The sequence below is a fragment of the Aotus nancymaae genome, unplaced genomic scaffold (assembly GCF_030222135.1).
Source record: "Aotus nancymaae isolate 86718 unplaced genomic scaffold, 86718_ANA_hifiasm-v0.15.2.pri h1tg000029l, whole genome shotgun sequence".
NCBI lineage: Eukaryota > Metazoa > Chordata > Mammalia > Primates > Aotidae > Aotus > Aotus nancymaae.
The window spans coordinates 25,576,693-25,595,810 of NW_026988442.1; the positions used below are offsets into that span (position 1 = coordinate 25,576,693).

General features: G+C 51.9%; 1 protein-coding gene across 1 annotated transcript in view; it reads right to left on the minus strand.

Moving 5' to 3' along the window:
• The window catches only part of CDH22 (cadherin 22), a 133,875-nt gene that overhangs the window by 35,340 nt on the left and 79,417 nt on the right, over positions 1 to 19,118 (minus strand). The window contains exons 4-7 of the mRNA XM_021669118.2: positions 17,937 to 18,056; positions 7,361 to 7,528; positions 3,546 to 3,739; positions 876 to 1,129 (exon numbers count right to left, since the gene is read on the minus strand). Coding sequence (XP_021524793.1) covers positions 876 to 1,129; positions 3,546 to 3,739; positions 7,361 to 7,528; positions 17,937 to 18,056 — 736 coding nt within the window. The remainder of the gene's footprint in view (positions 1 to 875; positions 1,130 to 3,545; positions 3,740 to 7,360; positions 7,529 to 17,936; positions 18,057 to 19,118) is intronic.

Consider the following 19,118-nt stretch of genomic DNA (forward strand, 5'->3'; position numbering starts at 1 on the left):
CTACAGGGTGGCCGGAGCATGTCATGGTCAGGGCTTGGGCTTCTATTTTGAGCTCAATAGCTGTCTTTGGAGGGCTCTGGGGAGAGCACGGCCAGGCTTTGGTTTGCATTTAAGCAGGATCAGGCTGGCTCCTGCAATTCTAGGTTAAAGAAGGGTGAGGACAGAATCAGAGACCAGCAAAGAGGCAACTGCAATACTCCAGGCAACAGAAAATTGTGACCTGAACCGAGGTGTAGCAGCAGAGGTCAGACTCTGGATCCATGTTTAAGGTAGAGACAGTAGGATGTGCTGATGGACTGAAGGGAGGCACGAGACAATGAGAGGGGCAAGGCTGTCTCCAGCATTTTTGACCTGAACAACTGGAAGGACAGAGCTGTCATTCCCAAGACAGAGATGATGCCAGGCAAACTGGTGGGTTTTTTTTTTTTTCCCTTTTGGTGGAGAGACCAGGAACTCAGTTCTGAATTTAAGTTTGAGGTGCCTAGCAGAGCACCAAGGGAGATGATGAGAGGGAATGGGGGGCAGGGAGAAGACTGGGGGAGTCCTGGGTACAGGGATGGCCCAGCCAAGAGACCAGGGGGCTAGTGTGGCTGCAGCCAGCAGTGCCCCGCTGCCTGTCCCTCCTGGTTCTCTCTCTCCGTGCCCTGGCTCCCCTGCCTCTCTCACTGACTGTTCTCACATCTGCTTCCCTGGCCCTTTGGCTCCGTGCCTGTTTCTCTCCACCCCTGCGCACCTCTCTCTGCGCCTCCCTCCCCCACGCAGCCCCCTCCTCCGGCCCTCCCCGCCCCAGCCCTCCTCCCATCTGCCCGCAGTCTGTCCGCGGGGCGATGGCGGGATAGCAGGCAGCAGGCGTCGGCCCCGGGCGGGGGTCTCACCGGACGGGCCGGTTGGCGGCGTCGGGGTCCCGCGCCGTCACCACGCCGACCAGGGAGCCCACCTGCGCGTCCTCCTGCACCTCCAGGAGGTCGGAGGGCGGCCGGAACTCGGGGGGCTCGTCCACGTCGGTCACGGCCACGCGCACGATCGCCTGGTCGCGGAACGTGCCCAGGTCGGCGAAGCGGGGGTCCACGAACTTGTTGAGGGCCTCCAGGACCACGGTGTGGACGGGCTGGGACTCGAAGTCCAGGTGCTGCGGGAGGGAGCAGAGAGCCGGTTAGTGGGTGGGGTGTGGTGGACACTGAGGCCTTCACGAGGGAGGCCAAGGCAGGCGGGGCTGGCCCAAGGTCACACGCTGTCTCAGCAGGGGCAGCAGGGACCATTGGGCTGCATTGCAGAACTGGCCCAGACCAACCCTGTCCATTATGCTGGAGAAACTGAGGCTCCTCGAGGACAGTCTTGCCTAGGGACACACCCACTCCAGGCTAACGCGCTGGGCTCCCAAACTTCCTGCCTTCCAGCACAGTCTGTGGGCATATGTCATTAGTTTATTTCACTAACGCAAAGCACCTACAGTGTGCCAGTGCTTTAAATATATTAACTCGACTTTACAGCAACCCTAAGAGGCTTGTGTTCTTATGATCTGATTTTACACATGGGGAAATCGAGGCCCAGAAAGGCTCAGTAACTTGCCCAAGTCATCAAGTAGTGAGTCACTAGCAGAGCCAGGATTCCCTGGTATGCAGGAGTTAGCAACTAATGTGAGTTGAGCCCGATAAGCCGAGCTGCCTTAGAGCTTTCCTCTGAGATCTGGCTAAATCCACGCTGAGCCTGTGCTTCTTATTGGGGGGTGCTAATGGGTGACCCTCTGATGAATGAGCTCCAAGGCTGTGTGTTAGCTCTGGCCTACTAAAGATACTGCCTATAGCAAAGAGAAAAAGCCATAGCGGAGCGGCTGGGACCTCAGTTGCATGGTGGGGGAGCAATCTGATTAGCAAGAGTGACCTTCCAGGAGACCCACAGGCAGGTGCCTGCCCTGTGTATGGGGTCCCTCCATTGCTCTCAGAATCCCCCACCCCTGACTTCTCCAGCAGCAAAAACAGCCGTGTCCTGCCTCCAGCCTGTTGCCTGGGAAATCAGGATGCAGGGAGGCAGGCGGTGGCCCGTCCTGGGAGTCAGCGATGGACTCTGGAGCCAGGTCATCAATCTGCTCCCTGAGCCATCACTGACTCCGCAGAGACACCCTAGGCGCCACTGCTGGGGCAGGCAGTGGGAGGGGGCCTGAGAGCTGGGGGTGGGGGAGATTAAACAGCCCAGGGGATGAGTGCAAATGCTGTGCTGGAGTCCCCAGGCTAAGTTTGAAGCCTGATGCTGCTGCTGGGTGAAGCTGGGTTTCTCTGGGCCTCCAATTCTCCATCTGTAAAATGGGCTCATCTATGGAGATCAAAAGACTGAAAACCACTAGTGCTTACAGAAGGGAGACTCTAGAGCTGGACCCCCGGGCCTGTATCCCTACAGAACGAGGCTCGATGCATGACCTTGCGAAAGTTACTGCATTTCTCGGGGTGTCAGTCTCTCATCTATAAAATGAACAATAACAGCATCTCAGAGGGTTGAAGAAGGGATCAAATGAGTTAATACACAGAAAGTAGTTGACGGGCACGTGGCACATGGCAAGCACTTTTCACAAGTAGTAGCTATTATATTATTAACCTCTGGGAAGGAACTGAAGGAACTGGGCGTTTTCTCTATCCTCAAGCCCTCAATGCCAGGTAAAGAGCAGGTCATTATGTGCTTGCTGAGTGAAAGAAGGGCTGTTGGGGCAGATGTTTCTAGAGGTCCTGGAAGGCAGCACTCAGGCTGATAGGCACAGATTTAAGGAGACAGATGCAGGCTGAATGGGAGGAAGAAGAGCTGGACGGTGGTGGAGAGTGAGCGTCCTGTCACTGGAGGTATACAAACAAAAGCCTATGACCACCTGTGGGCCAGTACAGGGGACTTAGACCTCCCATGGGAGAGTGGGGTTGGAGTGTATGGTCTCAATGGCCTTTGCAGCCCCAAGTTGCCAAGCCCCTGACCAAATCCTGGAAGATGGATTTTTGCTTCTTTATTTGACCTCCCTAGGGATCGCTGAGTTTGCAGTTTTCGTTTCTGGTTCCTGGGTCAGCCGGTGGGTGAGGACGGCTGTGAGAAAGGAAAGAGCTTTGGAGTCACCAGACCTGGGCTCAGATCTCTACTATGTGCCTTACAGACGTGACCTTGGGCAAGCCCTTTTACCTCTCTGAGCCTCTATTTTCTTACTTGTAAAAATGAGGATCGCGACCTCAGCTTCAGAGGGAAACATGAGGATTAAAGGAAATGAGGAGTGTGAAGAGCCTGGCAAGGATGTGAAGCACGTATCAGAGTGTTTGAGGGTGTGGATTCCCAACTGGATTGAATCCTGGCTCTGACAACCAGCTATGCAACCTCTGACAGGTTACTTCACCTCTCTATGCCTGGTGTGCAAAATGGGAATGAGACCATCGGTGTTTTTCCAGGTTGGTCTTGGGCCTCTAGAGAGAGCTAATCTATTGAGTGGAGTGAGGTGGGGGTATTGGACTGCTCAGAGGCCTCCCTGATCCTCCCATCCCTGAGGGCTGCCTCCCCCACCCCTCTGGAGGCAGCTGCACCTTCTGCACTACGATGATGGCCTCCTGAGTGTCGCTGTCCGTGGTGACCTTGAACACGTCGCCGCCACTGCCGCTCTCCTCCTTAAGGTGGTAAGTCATGTCCGTGTTCTCTCCTACGTCTGAGTCCTCAGCCTTCACACGTCCCACGGCCGTTCCGATGGGGGCCGACTCCTGGATGCTGAACTGGTACATCTCTATAGGAGACACAGCCATGAGCAGGGATGGAGGCAGACCCTACCCCAGCCTCCGCCAGCAGTGGGGGAGGGGACAAGAGGGCCCGGGTGAGCCTCTGTGGAGGACAGTGCCTGAAAGGGCTCTCAGCTTGGCTGAAATGGGGCTGGGAGAGGCATGTCCCCTGCAGAAGTTTGGGTGGCAGCGCAAAGAGAAGGGTTTTAAATTCTGACCCTTGGGTTTATTCACTGGTTGATTTGGGAAAATGCCTGTAGTTCTTTGGGCCCCAGTTTCCCTACCTGGCCAGTGGCAGGGACAGAGGAGCACAGTCATAAAGGCTAAGGCTCTGGAGCCAGTCCTAGCTGTGTAACCCTGAGCCTCCGCTTCCTCATCTGTAAAATGGAAATGAATAACGATGGTGCCTGTCCAACAGCTGTGTGGTTATGACAACGAACTTAGATGATGACGCCTGTAACTTGCTTAGTACAGCGCCTGGCACTTGGTAGCTACTCAATAAATAGAATAAATTGTGTTAAAATGGTGGGGCTTCATACAGATTTTGCTGTTGATGTTAATGGTAGTTCTTCCTTCATTTCAATGTATACACTGAGCACCTATGGTATCCACAAACATCACACAGTTCTAGGCACTGTGGTTACAGCAACCAATAGAACGGACCAAAACCTCAGCTCTCGTGTTGCTTTCCCCTTAATAGAGAGGGAAAGACACCGAACAATTACATCAGTGAAACATACGGTATGTCCCACGATGATAGGTACTTAGAGGAATAAAGCAGGGAAGGTGCGGGAGTGCCGATGAGGGTGTCGTGCCATTTTAAATAGGCTGATGGAGAAAGGTCTCACAGAGTAGATGACATTTCTGCAAAAGTCAGAAGGAGGGGAGGGAGTGAGCCAAGCAGCTATTTGGGAAAGAGCATTCTAGACAGAGGGAGAAGCAGGTGCAAAGGTCCTGAGGTGGGTGCAGTGTCTGGCATGTTGGAAGAATGGCAAGATGGCTGTGTGGCTGGAGGGGAGAGCAGAGGGGAAACCAGAAGGAAAGAGATCAGATGGGATGGAGGCTGCAGCTTTCCAGCTAGAACTGAGGTCGAGGTGAGGATGACTTGCTAAGTGATGGGCCAGCCTAGCTGAAGCAGGGACTGCGGGGATGTGTCTCTTGGAGGCTCCACAGGTCTTGGTAACGCTTGTGTGGAGTGGCTGCCTCTGATTCATCCTCATACAGCAGCCAGGGTGGGGCACTTTCTGAAACACAAGCTGAACATGCCACTCCCCTGCTTTAATCCCTTCCATGGCTCCCCATTGCCTTTGGGATGGAGTTGTGCAAGCCCCTTGGCCTGCCCTCCAAAATGCTGCCTGGCCCCTGCTGGCTTCTCCAGCCTAATCCTCAAATCCCCGCTCCATCTCTAGCCTCAGCCTTGCTGAAGTTCTTGTGATTCTGCAGCTCTAACTCACTCTCGCTCACCTCCAGGCATCCCCTCTCCCTGTTCTCCTCTCTGCCTTTGCCTTCCCAATTCCCGCTCTGCCTTCTAGTCTCACTGAATGTTACCTCCTCCAGGGAACCCTCCCAGACCTCCAGGCTCTGCTCCTGTGCTCCCTTGTTCCCCAAGCTTATCCTATGTTAGAATTACTGCGTTTTACTCTCATTTTCTGTTTATTCTCTCTTTCGGGTATGAGCTCCTGGAAGAAAGGGACCACATCTCTTATTCATCAGGCATTCCCAGTGCCTGGCAGAATGCCAGGCTGTCGCATAAATGAAATGTGTGAGGGACTAGTGAGTGTATGAATGAAAGCCAGCATGAGTTACCAGTAGACACTTACCAGATTAACACAAATCAAAGAATCCGACAGTACCAAGAGTCAGTGAAGACGCGGTACAGTGGACATGTGATTTCCTCATGGGGGAAAACAGTTTGGCTTTATATGGTGAAGTTGAAGAAGAGCACATCCCATGACCACTCCTCTATATCCACAGAGAACAAGTGCAAATGGGCACCTGGAGACCTGGGGCAACAAGGTTCAAAACAGTCTCCTTCCCAATAGCCCCAAACTGGAAATAATGCCGGTGTCCACCATCACCAGAATAGATAATTACGGAACACTATGCAGCAAAGAAAATGAATAAACTATAGCTACCAGCAACATAAGTTCATAAACATAATTTTGAGAGGTGAAATGCAAGACAAAAACAATTTGTGTTGCATGATTCATCCCATTTATATAAGGTTCAAAAATGGATGAAATTAGACTTATGTCTGGTGATGCCTACGTAGATGAACGACTTAAAGATGATCGTCACAAAAGCAGGTGGTGGGTGACTGGATGGAGGAGTTGGGGAAGAGGCTATGATCAGGAAAGGGCATCTTAGGGCTTCTGGGGTCCTGGCTGGTGGTCACAGGAGTGTTTGCTTTATAATTATTTGTTGAACTGGACATTTATATTTTATGTTCTTTTCATGTGTTATAGTTCATGATAAGAAAGACAGAAAGAAAAAGAAAGGAAGGAGGAAGGAAGGATAAGCAGGAAAGCAAACCTTCCCAGGGCCCTGGCCTCCTTCTCCCTGCTCTGCCCCACCCCTTCCAGCTCAGAGCTCATTCAGAGCATGGCACAAGTGGGCAGAAGACTGGGTGGGGTTCATCCCACCCATCTGCATGGGGCTTTGAAGCATCTGCCTTTAGTGGGTGAAGCTGGACTGGGAAATTGGGCAGTGGGCTGGCTCCTGTGCCAGGCTCCCTGGCGCCGGGAAGCCGGTTGGTGAGCTCGGCCCACTCTGCTCTGTGTCTGAGCTGAGGCTCTAGGCCTCGATGATGCTGCGCTCTCAGCTAAGGGATTGGATTCCCTTATCTCTCGGGGGTCACTCCCCTGTGGCGGGGCCTAATGCGAGAGCAGCAGACCTCAAGTAATGACTCACCCGATAGGAATCAGCCCAGCTCCCCGAGGCATTTAGTCTCTGCCAGCTTTGGTGGCTCTCAGCCTGAGCCGGGGACAGAGGGGCTGGCTAGGCTGATAGGGAGCTGGGGGGCTGGACCGGAGACATTCCCCAACCCTCGCTGTGCCCGTAGAAGCAGACGGTGGAAAGGCCTCCTAATTCAAAAGCACAGAGTCCTGCCCCCCGGGCTCAGAGGAGGAGGGAAATGCCTGTCACTCAAACTCAGTTTTTCCCTGCACAGCTTTGGGCCTCCCTCTGCTTGGGGGCTGCAGCTGCCTCTGCCTAGATCCCTGTGCGCCCCCTTTCTCCCCAGTACCTTCCCTTTGCAAGCCTAGTTTAGCGGCATGGGATTGTCCAACAAGTGGCTAGGGGAGTGGGTAGGGGCCAGTGATGGGTTGGAGGATGGATGGAAGGCTGGATGGATGGGGCTCCCCCTCTGCAGGAAGGAAGAGGAGGTCTGGGAAGGTAATGCATGTTACTTGGCTCTGTAGAGCATTGGATAGCTCTGGGTTCTTCCTTGGTAGGAAGGATGGTTGGAGGGGGCTGGGGGATAGCTGGGTGGCCTGGGTAGACAGACAGACAGACGGGGGAATCCCTTCTTTTGGTGAGAAGTCTAAAGGGAAGCTAGGGTTGGCAGGTGGCTTGGATGGGCTAACAGACAGACACACAGACGCGCCTTCTTCTGGGAAGGCCTCACTCACTCTGCGGGAAACGGGGCGGGTTGTCGTTGACGTCGGTGACCACGATGGTGACAGTAGTGGAGCCCGAGAGGCCACCCAGCTGACCCGCCATGTCTGTGGCCTGGATCACCACCTCGTAGCGCTCCTGGCTCTCACGGTCAAGGTCAGGCACAGCTGTCCGGATTACGCCTGTAGATGAGGGAGGGTGAGGCCAGGACAACCCACACCAGCTGCCCACTGATGTGGGTCTGCCCACAGACCCTGTGACTCCTGGGGAAATTCAAGTTCAGGAGGAGAGTGGGCCACGCAAGGACACCAGTGTGGCCACCATGTGGGACAGGGCTCAGTGGCTGCCACACACACTCACACATGCTCATACAGATAGAGATACACATGCCCACGTGGATATATTCCTCATGCTCACACACACACACGCTCACACAGATACAGGTACACATGCCCACGTGGATATATTCCACATGCTCACACACACACACACAGATACAAGTACACATGCCCACACGGATATATTCCTCATGCTCACACACACACGCTCACACAGATATACTCACACATGTGCTCATACAGATGCATATACACATACACACATGCTCACACAGATACACACACACACAGATATACTCACATTCCTATAGATACATTCACACAGGTTCACACAGAATCACACACACAGACTTATACAAATACATTCATACACATTCACACAGATACATCCACAAACTCATACACACCCCTATAGATACACTCACAAATGCACACTCATCTACCCTACGGATCCAGTCACATGCGCACACTCATACACTCACAGACTCACACAGAATTACACACAGGCCTATATAGATCACCTACACACTTATGTGCTCATGCAGAAATGCACACGGGCTCAGATACACTCACACATCCATACAGAAACACACCCACTCACGCCCGGTCATAGAGAGGCACTCTCACAAATAACTCATACTCACATACGTACGAACACACAAACACATAGATACCCTCTCAAATACACACTCAGTGATACACACATACACACACTCTCTCAAATACACATTATCCTACACAAACATACACACACACACACACAGACACACTAACATATACACATACTCTCTCATACACACTAACACATACACATACTCAAATACATGCACTTTCTTTCTTTTTTTTTGAGACAGAGTCTCACCTTGTTGTTCAGGCTGGAGTGCAGTGGTGCAATCTCAGCTCACTGCAACCTCCTCCCAGGTTCAAGCAACTCTCCTGCCTCAGCCTCCTGAGTAGCTGGACTACAGGCATGTGCCACCACGCTCGGCTAAGTTTTGTATTTTCAGTAGAGACGGGTTTTGCTGTGTTGGCCAAGCAGGTCTTGAACTCCTGGCCTCAAGTCATCTGGCTGCCTCGGCCTCCCAAAGTGCTGAGATTACAGGCGTGAGCCACTGCGCCCAGCCTCAGGTACATACCCTTCAAACACACTTGCTCACAGACATTGCACATGCATTCTCTCACACGCAGACACAACACAAAAGCAACAGAGCGGACTATTGGTTTCCTAAAGAGAGGACTGCAAGCTAGAACCTGCCACTGTGTGACTCCCCTGGGCAACCAGTCCCACTTTTGGGGCCTCAGTTTCCCCACTTGACATTCTCTGCATGAACCAGGCCTGTGTCAGTAACATACAGCTCAGAGCCAGGCATGGAGCAGCAACTTGGTGGGTGTGAACTGGACTCATGTCCACACGCATGTACACTCACTATACTGTCACATTCACCTGTATATACACACACACAATGTGGTTCACACATTTGTGGACTATGCACATAAGAACATATACAAAGTCATGTACACACAGGCACACTCATAGCTACCGTCACACATTCTTATTCACATCCTCCTCCCACAACCAAATTATCCCCCAGCCCTAGGGGCCTGCCTCGACCCTCTCGTGTTCCTGGGTCCTCTGTCCAGGCACCAGCTAATCGCTGAGCAGACAGTCCTCCAAGCTGTTATTGGAAGCGGGGAGGGGAGCGGGCGTGGGGGTGACCACAAGATTAATTCTGCTGTGGGGAAGACTGGGCTTCTTGTCTCCCTGCCAGTAGAAGAGACAAGTGTCGGGTGGGAGAGTCGATGAGGCGTTCAGAGCCTCTCCCACCACCCACTCCAACCTGCCGAGCACCAGGTGGTGACAGGTGGTGCCCGGGGCCTGTGCGCCAGGTGGAGTCACGCACCAGCAGCCCCATGCTGTGCCCCATAAAACCCAAGCTCCGACACCTGATGGTCCCCAGCAGTCCCCAGACTCCCATAGGGGCAATAGAACGGAAGGAGAGGCTGTTACGTGTGTGTGTGTACATGTGGTGTGTGTGTACATGTGGTGTGTGTGTGTATTTCTGTGTGTACCTGTGGGAGCCAGAGGTGGGGTGCCTAAGGGGTGGTCCTGCTTTCATGGGATCACATGCAGATAGATACAAAATGGGTATTCTGTCTAATCAAGGGTCACACAAACCCTCTATCAGTGGCCTTTGCAATTCCTCTGTAGGCCCCCTCCCGGCCCTGTCTCTGCCACCACTGGTCTTCCCAGCAACAGGGGAGTCTTGGCAGCGGATTGCCTTGGGATAAATTCCAGATCTGCCATTTCATTGGTCATGTGATTTTGAGCAAATCTCTTTGTCTCTTTGAACCTCAGTTTCCTTATCTGTAAAATGGGACAACCACCATACTGACTTGTACAAGAAGATTTCTCAGACTTGGCACTATAGACATTTTGGGCAGGATAATTATCTGGAGAGAGAGAGAGAGAGAGAGAGAGAGAGAGAGAGAGAGAGAGAGTGTGTGTGTGTGTGTGTGTGTGTGTGTGTGTGTGTCCTGTAGGCTGTAGGATATTTTGTAGCATCCTTGGCCTCCCACCACTAAATGCCTGTAGCACTAACCCTTGCTTAGTTCCAAAAATGTCTCCAGTCATTGTCAAATGGACCCTGAGGCAAGATTGGTTGAGAACCATCATGTACGATTTCATCTCATGAGAATTACATGTAATAAAACAACTATGTTTATGTGCATTTGCGCCGTGTCCCGCACTATTCTAAGCACCTTAGGTGAATTGTCTCATTTAATCCTCTCAATATCCATATGAGGAAGGTGCTGTGCTGTGATTATACCTATTTTATAGATGAGGAAACAGAGGCATGGAGAGGCTAAGTACCTTGTTGAAGGTCACACACGTAGAAAGTGCATAGCCAGGATGCTGAGGCTTTGCAGCCCTGGAGAGCAGGGACTATACAGGGAAGGCGGGATCTGTCATATTCTCCACCCTGGGGATTGGAAAGACAGAACAGAAGGCAGATAGAGGGAAGGAAGAGGGGGAAGGTGATGGATAGGGAAGAGGAGAGAGAGAAGAAAAGGAGTCCCAGGGAAACAGAGACAGAGAGAAAACGGGTGAGAGACAAGAGGAAAGAGACAGAGAGGAAGGGAAGAAAGGAAGGTTGGGGAGGGGAAAGGAGGGGAACAGAGACAGAGGGAAATTGAAAGAGATGGAAAAAGAGAGAAGGGAAGATGGAGGGGTAGATAAACCAGAGAGAAAGCCAGAGGTACTCAGAAAGAGACAGTAACAGAGAAACAGAGACCTGGAGAGAAACAGACGAAGAGAAAGAAAGGAGGAATAAAAATGGGTAAAGAACAACCGAGAGAGTGGCAACAGACATACAGAAAACAGAGAGGGAGACGCAGGAAGGGTGAAGAAAGATGGTGGGGGGCGGGGAGGGGAGGCAGATAAGCTTGCAGTGCAGCAACTGCCAGGCCAGGGAGCAGGGGATCCCAGGCAGAAAGGTGGGGACGGATTGACTTTAGCTGAGCACTTGCTGTGTGCTAAGCTTTGTGCTGGTCACTTGCCATCCAGGACCTCAGTGAATGTGGAGGATTCATGGTAGGATCTGGGGCCACTGTGCATCTCTGGGCTTGGGCACCAAAGGCTCAGTGTCCCAGTTCTGAGTGGAGGTTGGAGAAAGGGTCCGGCTCCACCTCTGTGAGTGAGAGAGGTCCCACGTGGCTGCCCTCTTTGCTGTCCCTGTCACTTCCAGCTCCTGGGGAACTGGGGACATGACACTCTTCTCACTTGGAAACTGGTCATGAAGGCTTGTGGAGTATAGGATGCAGGTGCCATCTCTGGGTGTGGGTAAGGTGGGTCCCCAGAGGCCACGATGCCCCTGGGCCCTGTTCTCGGGATCCAGGGAATAGGGTAGGTTGCTATGGTGATGGTGCCCAGTGAACCACACCTCCCAGTATCCACACCCTTGGGTCGTTCGCTCCCATACTGACTCTGGCCAATCAGACATCAGCAAGTGTGCTTTGGCCAATAGGACATCAGCAGGTGTGACAAAAGTAGAGGTTTAATAAGCCCTTGTGTGCTGCCACCTGTCTTTTTGGAATCCTGAGACCATCGTACTGTGAAGAAGCCTAGGATAAAAGGCCACATGTAGAGGGAGGCCTAGTCATGCCAGCTGTCCCAGCGATGTCACTCCCAGCGACCCGACAGCTGACTGTTGTTGCATGAGTGACCCCTGCCAAAGAACTGCCCAGCTGACACACCAAATTGTGACAAATAATAAATTATTGTTGCTTTAAGCCACCATGTTTTGGGTGTGTGTGTGTGTGTGTGTGTGTGTGTGTGTGTGTGTGTGTGTTTCACATAGCTCTAGATGACTGATAGAGAAACCCAGTTGGCTGGGCCATTCCTCTGCTGATTTTGTCTGGGCTCACTCACTCAGCCGAGCCTAAAACGGAGGAGCAGCTGACTGGAAGGTCCAAGATGGCTCATTTACATGTCTGGCAGTTGGTCTTGGCTGTCAGCAGGGACACGTTGGTTCTTTCATCCTCCAGTAGGCTGGCTTTCTTACACGGCAGTCTCAGGACTATGTTCCAGGACAGTAAAAGTGAAAGCTGCAAGGTCTCTTAAGGCCTAATGTCAGAATTTGCATAACATCACTTCTGCCACATTCTATTGGCCAAAGTAGCCCCAGGAGAGCCCAGGTTCAAGGGGTGGGGAAACAGGCTCCACCTCTTCCAGGGAACAGTGGCAAAGTCACATGACTAAGAGGCCATGTACAGGGCGGGGAGGAATTGATGACATATTTTCCTATCCGCTATGTTCCACTCTGCTCTCTTTCTCTTGATGCTGGGAGAAGCATGGTGGAGACTATTGCCCTCTGGGAGATCTAGGGGTACAAAAATCAGTCCATGAAGTTGTTCTTGAAACGTTCCAGCTCTTCGAGTTCATCCATTCAGTCATTCATTCATTAGATTCTTACTGAGGGCCTGCTACAGATGCCGGGGCTGCACAGAATCAGATAGGCTGCAGAGTGAAAAGGAGGACTCTGGGGCCAGACCGATAGGGGCTCAAGTCTTCTTTCCACCATTTACATGCTAGCTGACCATGGGTAAGTTCCTGGGCCTCTCTGAGCCTCTGTTTCCTCTTCTGTAAAATGGGGACACCCACCTGGTAGGGCTGTTGAGAGGACTGAATGAGAGGAGCAGCAGCAGGCCTCACATTTTGGAGATACCCTGCTGATCTCTTTTCTCAAGTTCTGGATTGGGTACCTCCATAAATAAGCTTCACAGAGGCAAAGATCCATGCTGGTCTTGTTCATCTCATGTCTATAGGGCCTGGCACACAGCAAGTGCCCAAACAACATTTTGACTGGCCGACTCCCAGTGCCCTTCCACTGCCCCTCTCACAGCCTGGGTGTAGCTATCCATTTGCTTCTCTGCTGGAGCAGAAGCTCCGTGAAGGCAGAAACTAGGTCTAGTTCATTATCCTGACCCCAGGATCTGGCACTTAGAAGGTGCTCAACAAATGTTAGTTTCATTTCCTCCCTGTAAAATGGATATCTCCGGCCCAGTTGAGAATTTTCAGCAGAGATCTTGAAGTCTCAGAGAATGTTTCTATTCCTGCTGTGGTGGTGGTGGGCGGGGGCTGGTAATTATAACCTGGCCTTGGCTCCTGCAGCCTTGTCTTCACCCATCGTCCCCAGTTGCAGCTGTTGTCCCTGCCGCCACTGCTATCCCCTCCAAATGCTGCAAAAGGGGCCCTGAAGCCCATGTGATGCCTCATTAGCCCGCAAATGCCATCCCTGTTGCCCCTGTGGGGGGCCTGCTGGCAGGCCTGGCCTTTAAAACACACAAGTTAATTCCTCCTCTGGTATTGGGGCCTCGCGGTGCCCCGCCTCCTCTCTTCCCTCACACCTTCCTCCCAGGCCCCGTTCCGGCTCTGCTCCCTGCTATCTGCACAGCAAGAACAGACTGTACCTCGCAGCAGCTGCTAAATATAGACCCGCATCAACGGAATATTCCTGGCTGGGGAAATGGAGCTGGGGCTGGGAATGGCACCAGGGTGGCTCTTGCCATGGGGTTGTGGGCAAGGGGAGGCAAAACCTGGTTCTTCCTGGGAGGTGCTAGAAAGAACCCTTTCAGACTGAAGAGTTGAGGGACCCTGGAGCAGGGACCCCCCTTTGAACTCCTTCACCTTCCTTGCCTGGTCCTCACTTTCTGGCCTCTTGGGAACTGTTCCTGCTCCCCCAGGCCCTGTGCCCTCCCGCTTGTCACCATCTTCTGGGCCCTCTGCAGCAGGGGATGCTGTTTCTTAGAAACTGGCTGTCCTCCTCACTGTCTTGGCGTCTGATCCTTCACCTGCCCAGCTCTGCCACCTCCCAAGACTCAGTCCTGGCCCTTTTCTTAGTTCTATGTTCTTTCTTCCCCCCGTCTCCCAAGTCCTATCAACCCTAAAGTACCCACTTCCTCAGGCGGAATGCATGAAGGCTTCTTCATTACCACCACCATCCTTCTGTGCCAGGGCTCGGGCTGCGCACTTTACACACTTGCTGTTCCCTTGTCCCGCAGTGTGGGTCCCCAGAAATCTGCATGGCTCATGCCTTCACTGCACTCAGTCTCTGCCCCAAGGTCACTTCCCCAGAAAGGCCTGTCATGATTTCTTTTCTTTTCTCATCTCGTCTCTTCTCTCTTCTTTTCTTCCTTCTTTCTTTCTTTTTTTGAGACAGAGTCTTGCTGTGTCTCTCAGGCTGGAGTGCAGTGGCATGATCTTGGCTCACTGCAACCTCCACCTCCTGGGTTCAAGCGATTCTTCTGCATCAACCTCCTGAGTAGCTGGGATTACAGGCATGTGCCACCATGCCCTGCTAATTTTTGTATTTTAGTAGAGATGGAGTTTCACCATGTTGGCCAGGCTGGTCTCAAACTCCTGACCTCAAGTGATCTGCCTGCCTCGGCCTCCCAAAGTGTTGAGATTACAGGCATGAGCCACTGCACCTGGCCATGATGTCTTAATCTAAGTCCTTCCTCTGCATTAGGTTTTGTCCTCACACTTGCCACTGCTTGACATTTTGTGTGTACATGCTCATCTTCTATATTCTCTACTTCAATAAAAGTCCCATGAACGCAGACCCTTAGATTTGTCTATTGCTGCATTCCTGGTGCCTAGAACAGAGCCAGGCACATAATAGGCACTCGATAAATAGTTGTTGAATGAATGAGTGAACTGTCCCACTGAATCATCACAACCATCACCTGAGAAGCAGGTGATTCTCTCCCCTGTGCACATGGAGAAACCGAGGCTTTAAGAGCCCCAACCATTCTTGGAGCTCCACACCTGTATTTCAGATGGCCTGCTAGAAGTTCTAGATGTTTCTTTCCCTCATGTTTTCCTAGATGTTTTCTCTCATCTTAAAGCCAATATGGTTAAAGCTGAATTATTTAGCTCTGCATCAGATTCCAGTGCACATTCACGAATTCCTCTGCTCTAGTAGCTTTCTTAATTTACACTCCTGTTTCTGTTGGTGGTACCCCTTGCCTAGATGAAGAAACCCTTTCTACACTACATGGAAAGAAACTCTGACTCCTCCCTCAGCCTAGTCCTGCAGATTTGTGCTGGCCCCCAAGGTTTATCCTCTGCAGGATCTCACTGCCATCCCCTATTCCCTCCTCTTGGCATCTCAGTCAACCCTCACCACGAATTCTTCATCATCCCTGGCTTCCCAGCTAGACAGACAGGTTCAGGAGTCTGAGTGTCAAGAAAGGGCCCAGGCTTTTGGTTTTTGCCCTTTGGGACTCTATGCTGGGGATCCCGGGCTCTAGGGCCTCCCTGCCTCCAATTCCTTCCTTGGATCCAAGCTCTGTAGCAGCGGCCTGAGGGATCTTGTTAAAATGAAAACCGGAGCATGTCACTTCCTTGCTTAGAAGTCATCAATGAACCCGCAGTGTCAGTGAGGAAGAGGGGAAATGGGCACTCTCACACGTGGCTCACGGGAGCGTCATCTGGTATGTTTCGACATTATCTACCGAGATTCCGAACACATGTGCTCTTTGACCCCGCTTCTCCACTTCCTGAAAATTATCCTGCAGATATACTCATACAAGCACAAAATGATCTATGTATGAGGTTATTCACTGTAGCATTGTTCATTACAGCAAAAGATTGGAAACAGCATAAGTGTCCATTGGTAGGGGACTGGTGAAATAAATTTTAGGTATCTATAACACCCATTAAATAAAAGAATGAGGAAGCTCTTTATGTACTGATATGGAATAATCTTCAAGATGTATTGTCAAGTGAAAAAGGCAAGCCGTGTGTATAGTGTGTTTATAGCTACCATTCATGTAAAAAAACAAATACATGTACCTTATTTTCTTGTACATGTACAGAGTAGCTGTGGAAGATGCATGAGAAAATTACATTGGTTGCCTTGGGGATACAGACTGGGTGGCTGGGGGACTGGATGGGGTGAAGAATTGCCACTAAATGCCTGTTTGGAATTTTTGAATTTTGAACCTTGAGATGTATTATCTATTAAAGATGACTTAATATTTTCAAGTGAATGAGTAAGATCTCATAGGATATATATACCAAGTGGCTACCTTTGGGGCGGCAATTACTGAGGATAGAGAGTGGGAAGCACTTTCTTTCTTTTGTTTTCCTTTTTAGCATTTCCTTAATGTTTGAACATTTTCTAAAATGTATTACTTTTGTGAGGAGAAAGAAATAATGAAGATACTTTGTGTAAGAGAATACAATTATAACTGTGCTCATGGATCGGAATCCTCTCCCTTCTCCCCCAGACAACAGGAACCCACAAAAACCCAAAACCCAAATCCATCAACTCTCCCCAACCCCACTTCCCAGCTTTGCCCTTAGAATGAAATCCAAGCTCCTTAGCCTGGCTCACCCAGCACCCCCTGCCACTCTCTCGATGTGACTGCTCAAGCCTGAGCTGCTTATAATTCCCCTCATGCCCCAGGCTGTTCCATTGCTCCCAAATTTTGCTTGAGCCATGCCCTCTACCTGAAATGCCCTTCTCTGAAATCTTGGTCTGGCAACACCTTCTTTTTTTTCTTTTTTATTTTTTGAGACAGGATCTTGCTCTGTTGCTCAGGCTGGAGTGTGATAGTGCTGTCATAACTTGCTGCAGCCTCAACTTCCTGGGCTCAGGAAATCCTCTCACCTCAGCCTCCTGAGTAGCTGGGACTACAGGCACCCGTCACTATGCCTAGCTAATTTTTTCTTTTCGTAGAGATAGGGTCTCTATGTTACTCTGGCTAGTCTCAAACTCCTGGACTCAAGTGATCCTCCCTCCTTGACCTCCCAAAGTCTTGGGATCACAGGGGTGAGCCACTGCACCCCACAGACACTTTCTTATTGTTTGTAGATTGCAGCTACTGCCTCCAAAAAGCCTTGCTTCTAATCCCCACATATCTGCCTGTCCCCCTGCGCCATAGGGCTGTGAGCCCCACAGTGGCATTTGATAAACATTCTGGGTTTCTGACATCTCATTCCTGCCTTCACCCAAGCCAGGCGCCTCCTATCCCAGGAGCAGTGAGAGCACCCTGCTGGAATCACCAGCCACTCTCAGCTGTGTGACCTCCAGTGAGTCACTTTATCTCTCTGGGCTTCAGTCTTCTCATTCTGTTCTCCCCAAGGCTTCTCAGAGATGAGGCAGGTGCTAATGTCACAGTGAGTGAAGTAGGGGACAGTGGGTGGGTGTGCTGCACCATCGTTTGGTGGTGTTGGGGGGATAAGCGAGAAAGAAGCCAGCCTTCCTTAAAGGTCTCTGTGTCTTCGACACCCTTCCTTAAAGATGCCTGTGGTTTTCCGTCAGATCCTTAACAACTGCCAAGTGGGTAGAGCTCTCAAAACTGCTGAAACCATCCGTCCTCCCTCCCCCAAACTACACTTGTGACCTCGGAACAGCTTACATGCCTGCTTCAACTTAACTTCAAGGACAAGCCCCTTAGTTCGGACCTTCGAGGTCCTTTTAGGGCACCCACAGTGGCTGCCTCCTGCCTTTCTGTTTCTCTGCCAGTTTTGGAAGAACCCCCTCCCCACCCCATTCCTTTTCTGCTCCTCAGTCCTCCCTCTTCCTGCCTGGCTGCCCCTCCTCTCCACAGCCGAGGACTCTCCTGATGTGCACAAAGTGCCGCCTGTGCTACCCTCAGAGCTACTGGGTCAGAAGACTGAGAGCAGACGTCTGGGGTGGGCCCTGCCCCACGGCTCCGCCTCTGGCCCCGCCTCGCCTCTCACCGGTCTTGGGGTCCACGGTGAAGTGGTGCTCGCCGTCCAGCACGCTGTACACCAGCCGAGCACTGCTGCCGTACGTGGGGTCATCCGCATCCGAGGCCATCACCTGCATCACCGACGTGCCTGGGCCCGGGGGACCAAGCGAGACAGTGGTCATCTGGGGCTGCCAAGTTTGTTTCCCCACTTCGCCTCACCCCAGGAATGCTGGGAGAAGAGAATCTCGGGAGACCCACGGGAGGTCATCAAAGATAGTCCCTCATGGTCCCCATCCCCACTCTGAGTCCCAACCCTCTTCCTGTTTTGAGGCCTTTCTAGTGGTGCAAGTGAGACCATGGAGTCAGTTCTGGATTCAAGTCTCCTTGGGGTGGTTCCCAGCTGTAGGACTCTGGCCACAAAAGGCAGCCTCTCTGAGTCTCAGTTTCGTCCTCAGCGAAATGGGGCAAATCCTAGCGCTTGGTTCACTAGGTTGAGGGGATGAATTCTAAACTCCTGCCACAGAGCAGCTCAGAGCAGTTTCTCAATGACGGCAACGACCATTATTGCCAGTTACAGTCATCACAGTCAGCGGACTGGAAACCGGGCCTGACCCCCTACCCAGGCGCCGTTCTACCCACTCCAGCTCCTACTGATTCTTCAAGGGACTCTGCCTCCTCTCCCCCAACCATGGTGGCAGGAGATAGCCCAGACGGACAGCCCGATTCATGGGGGATTAGAGGCCAGTGTCTCTTGGCCCCTGGCAGGAGAAGGCAGCACCCAGCCTTCCCTTTGGAAAGTCATTGGCTGCAGGCCCTGGTGCCCTCCTTGCCCCTCCCCCTGGGTGCCCAGACCGCCCCCGCCCCCACACTTCTCCTCATGCTCTGCACGTAGGCTGCTGGGGAGAGTATAAATTGGATAAAAGTCCATCAAACAGCGGCAATTAAGTTATTGATTTTTGACGCTGCCTCATTAAACTGGGAGCTTCTTTTGGTCTGTCCCAGAGATGGCTCTAATTTGACATCATGTTCAATTTGACGAAAGCAGGGCTTGGGACGTGAGGCTAGACCAGGTGAGGGTGGGGGCAAGGGTGGGGGAGGGTCAGGTGGAGGGGCCAGCAAAGCCATCAAGTCCATCCAAACCTTTCCAGAAAGAAGAGGGTGAGGTGGAAGACTCAATAGTGTGTCTTAGGGGTTCAGGATATGATCCAAA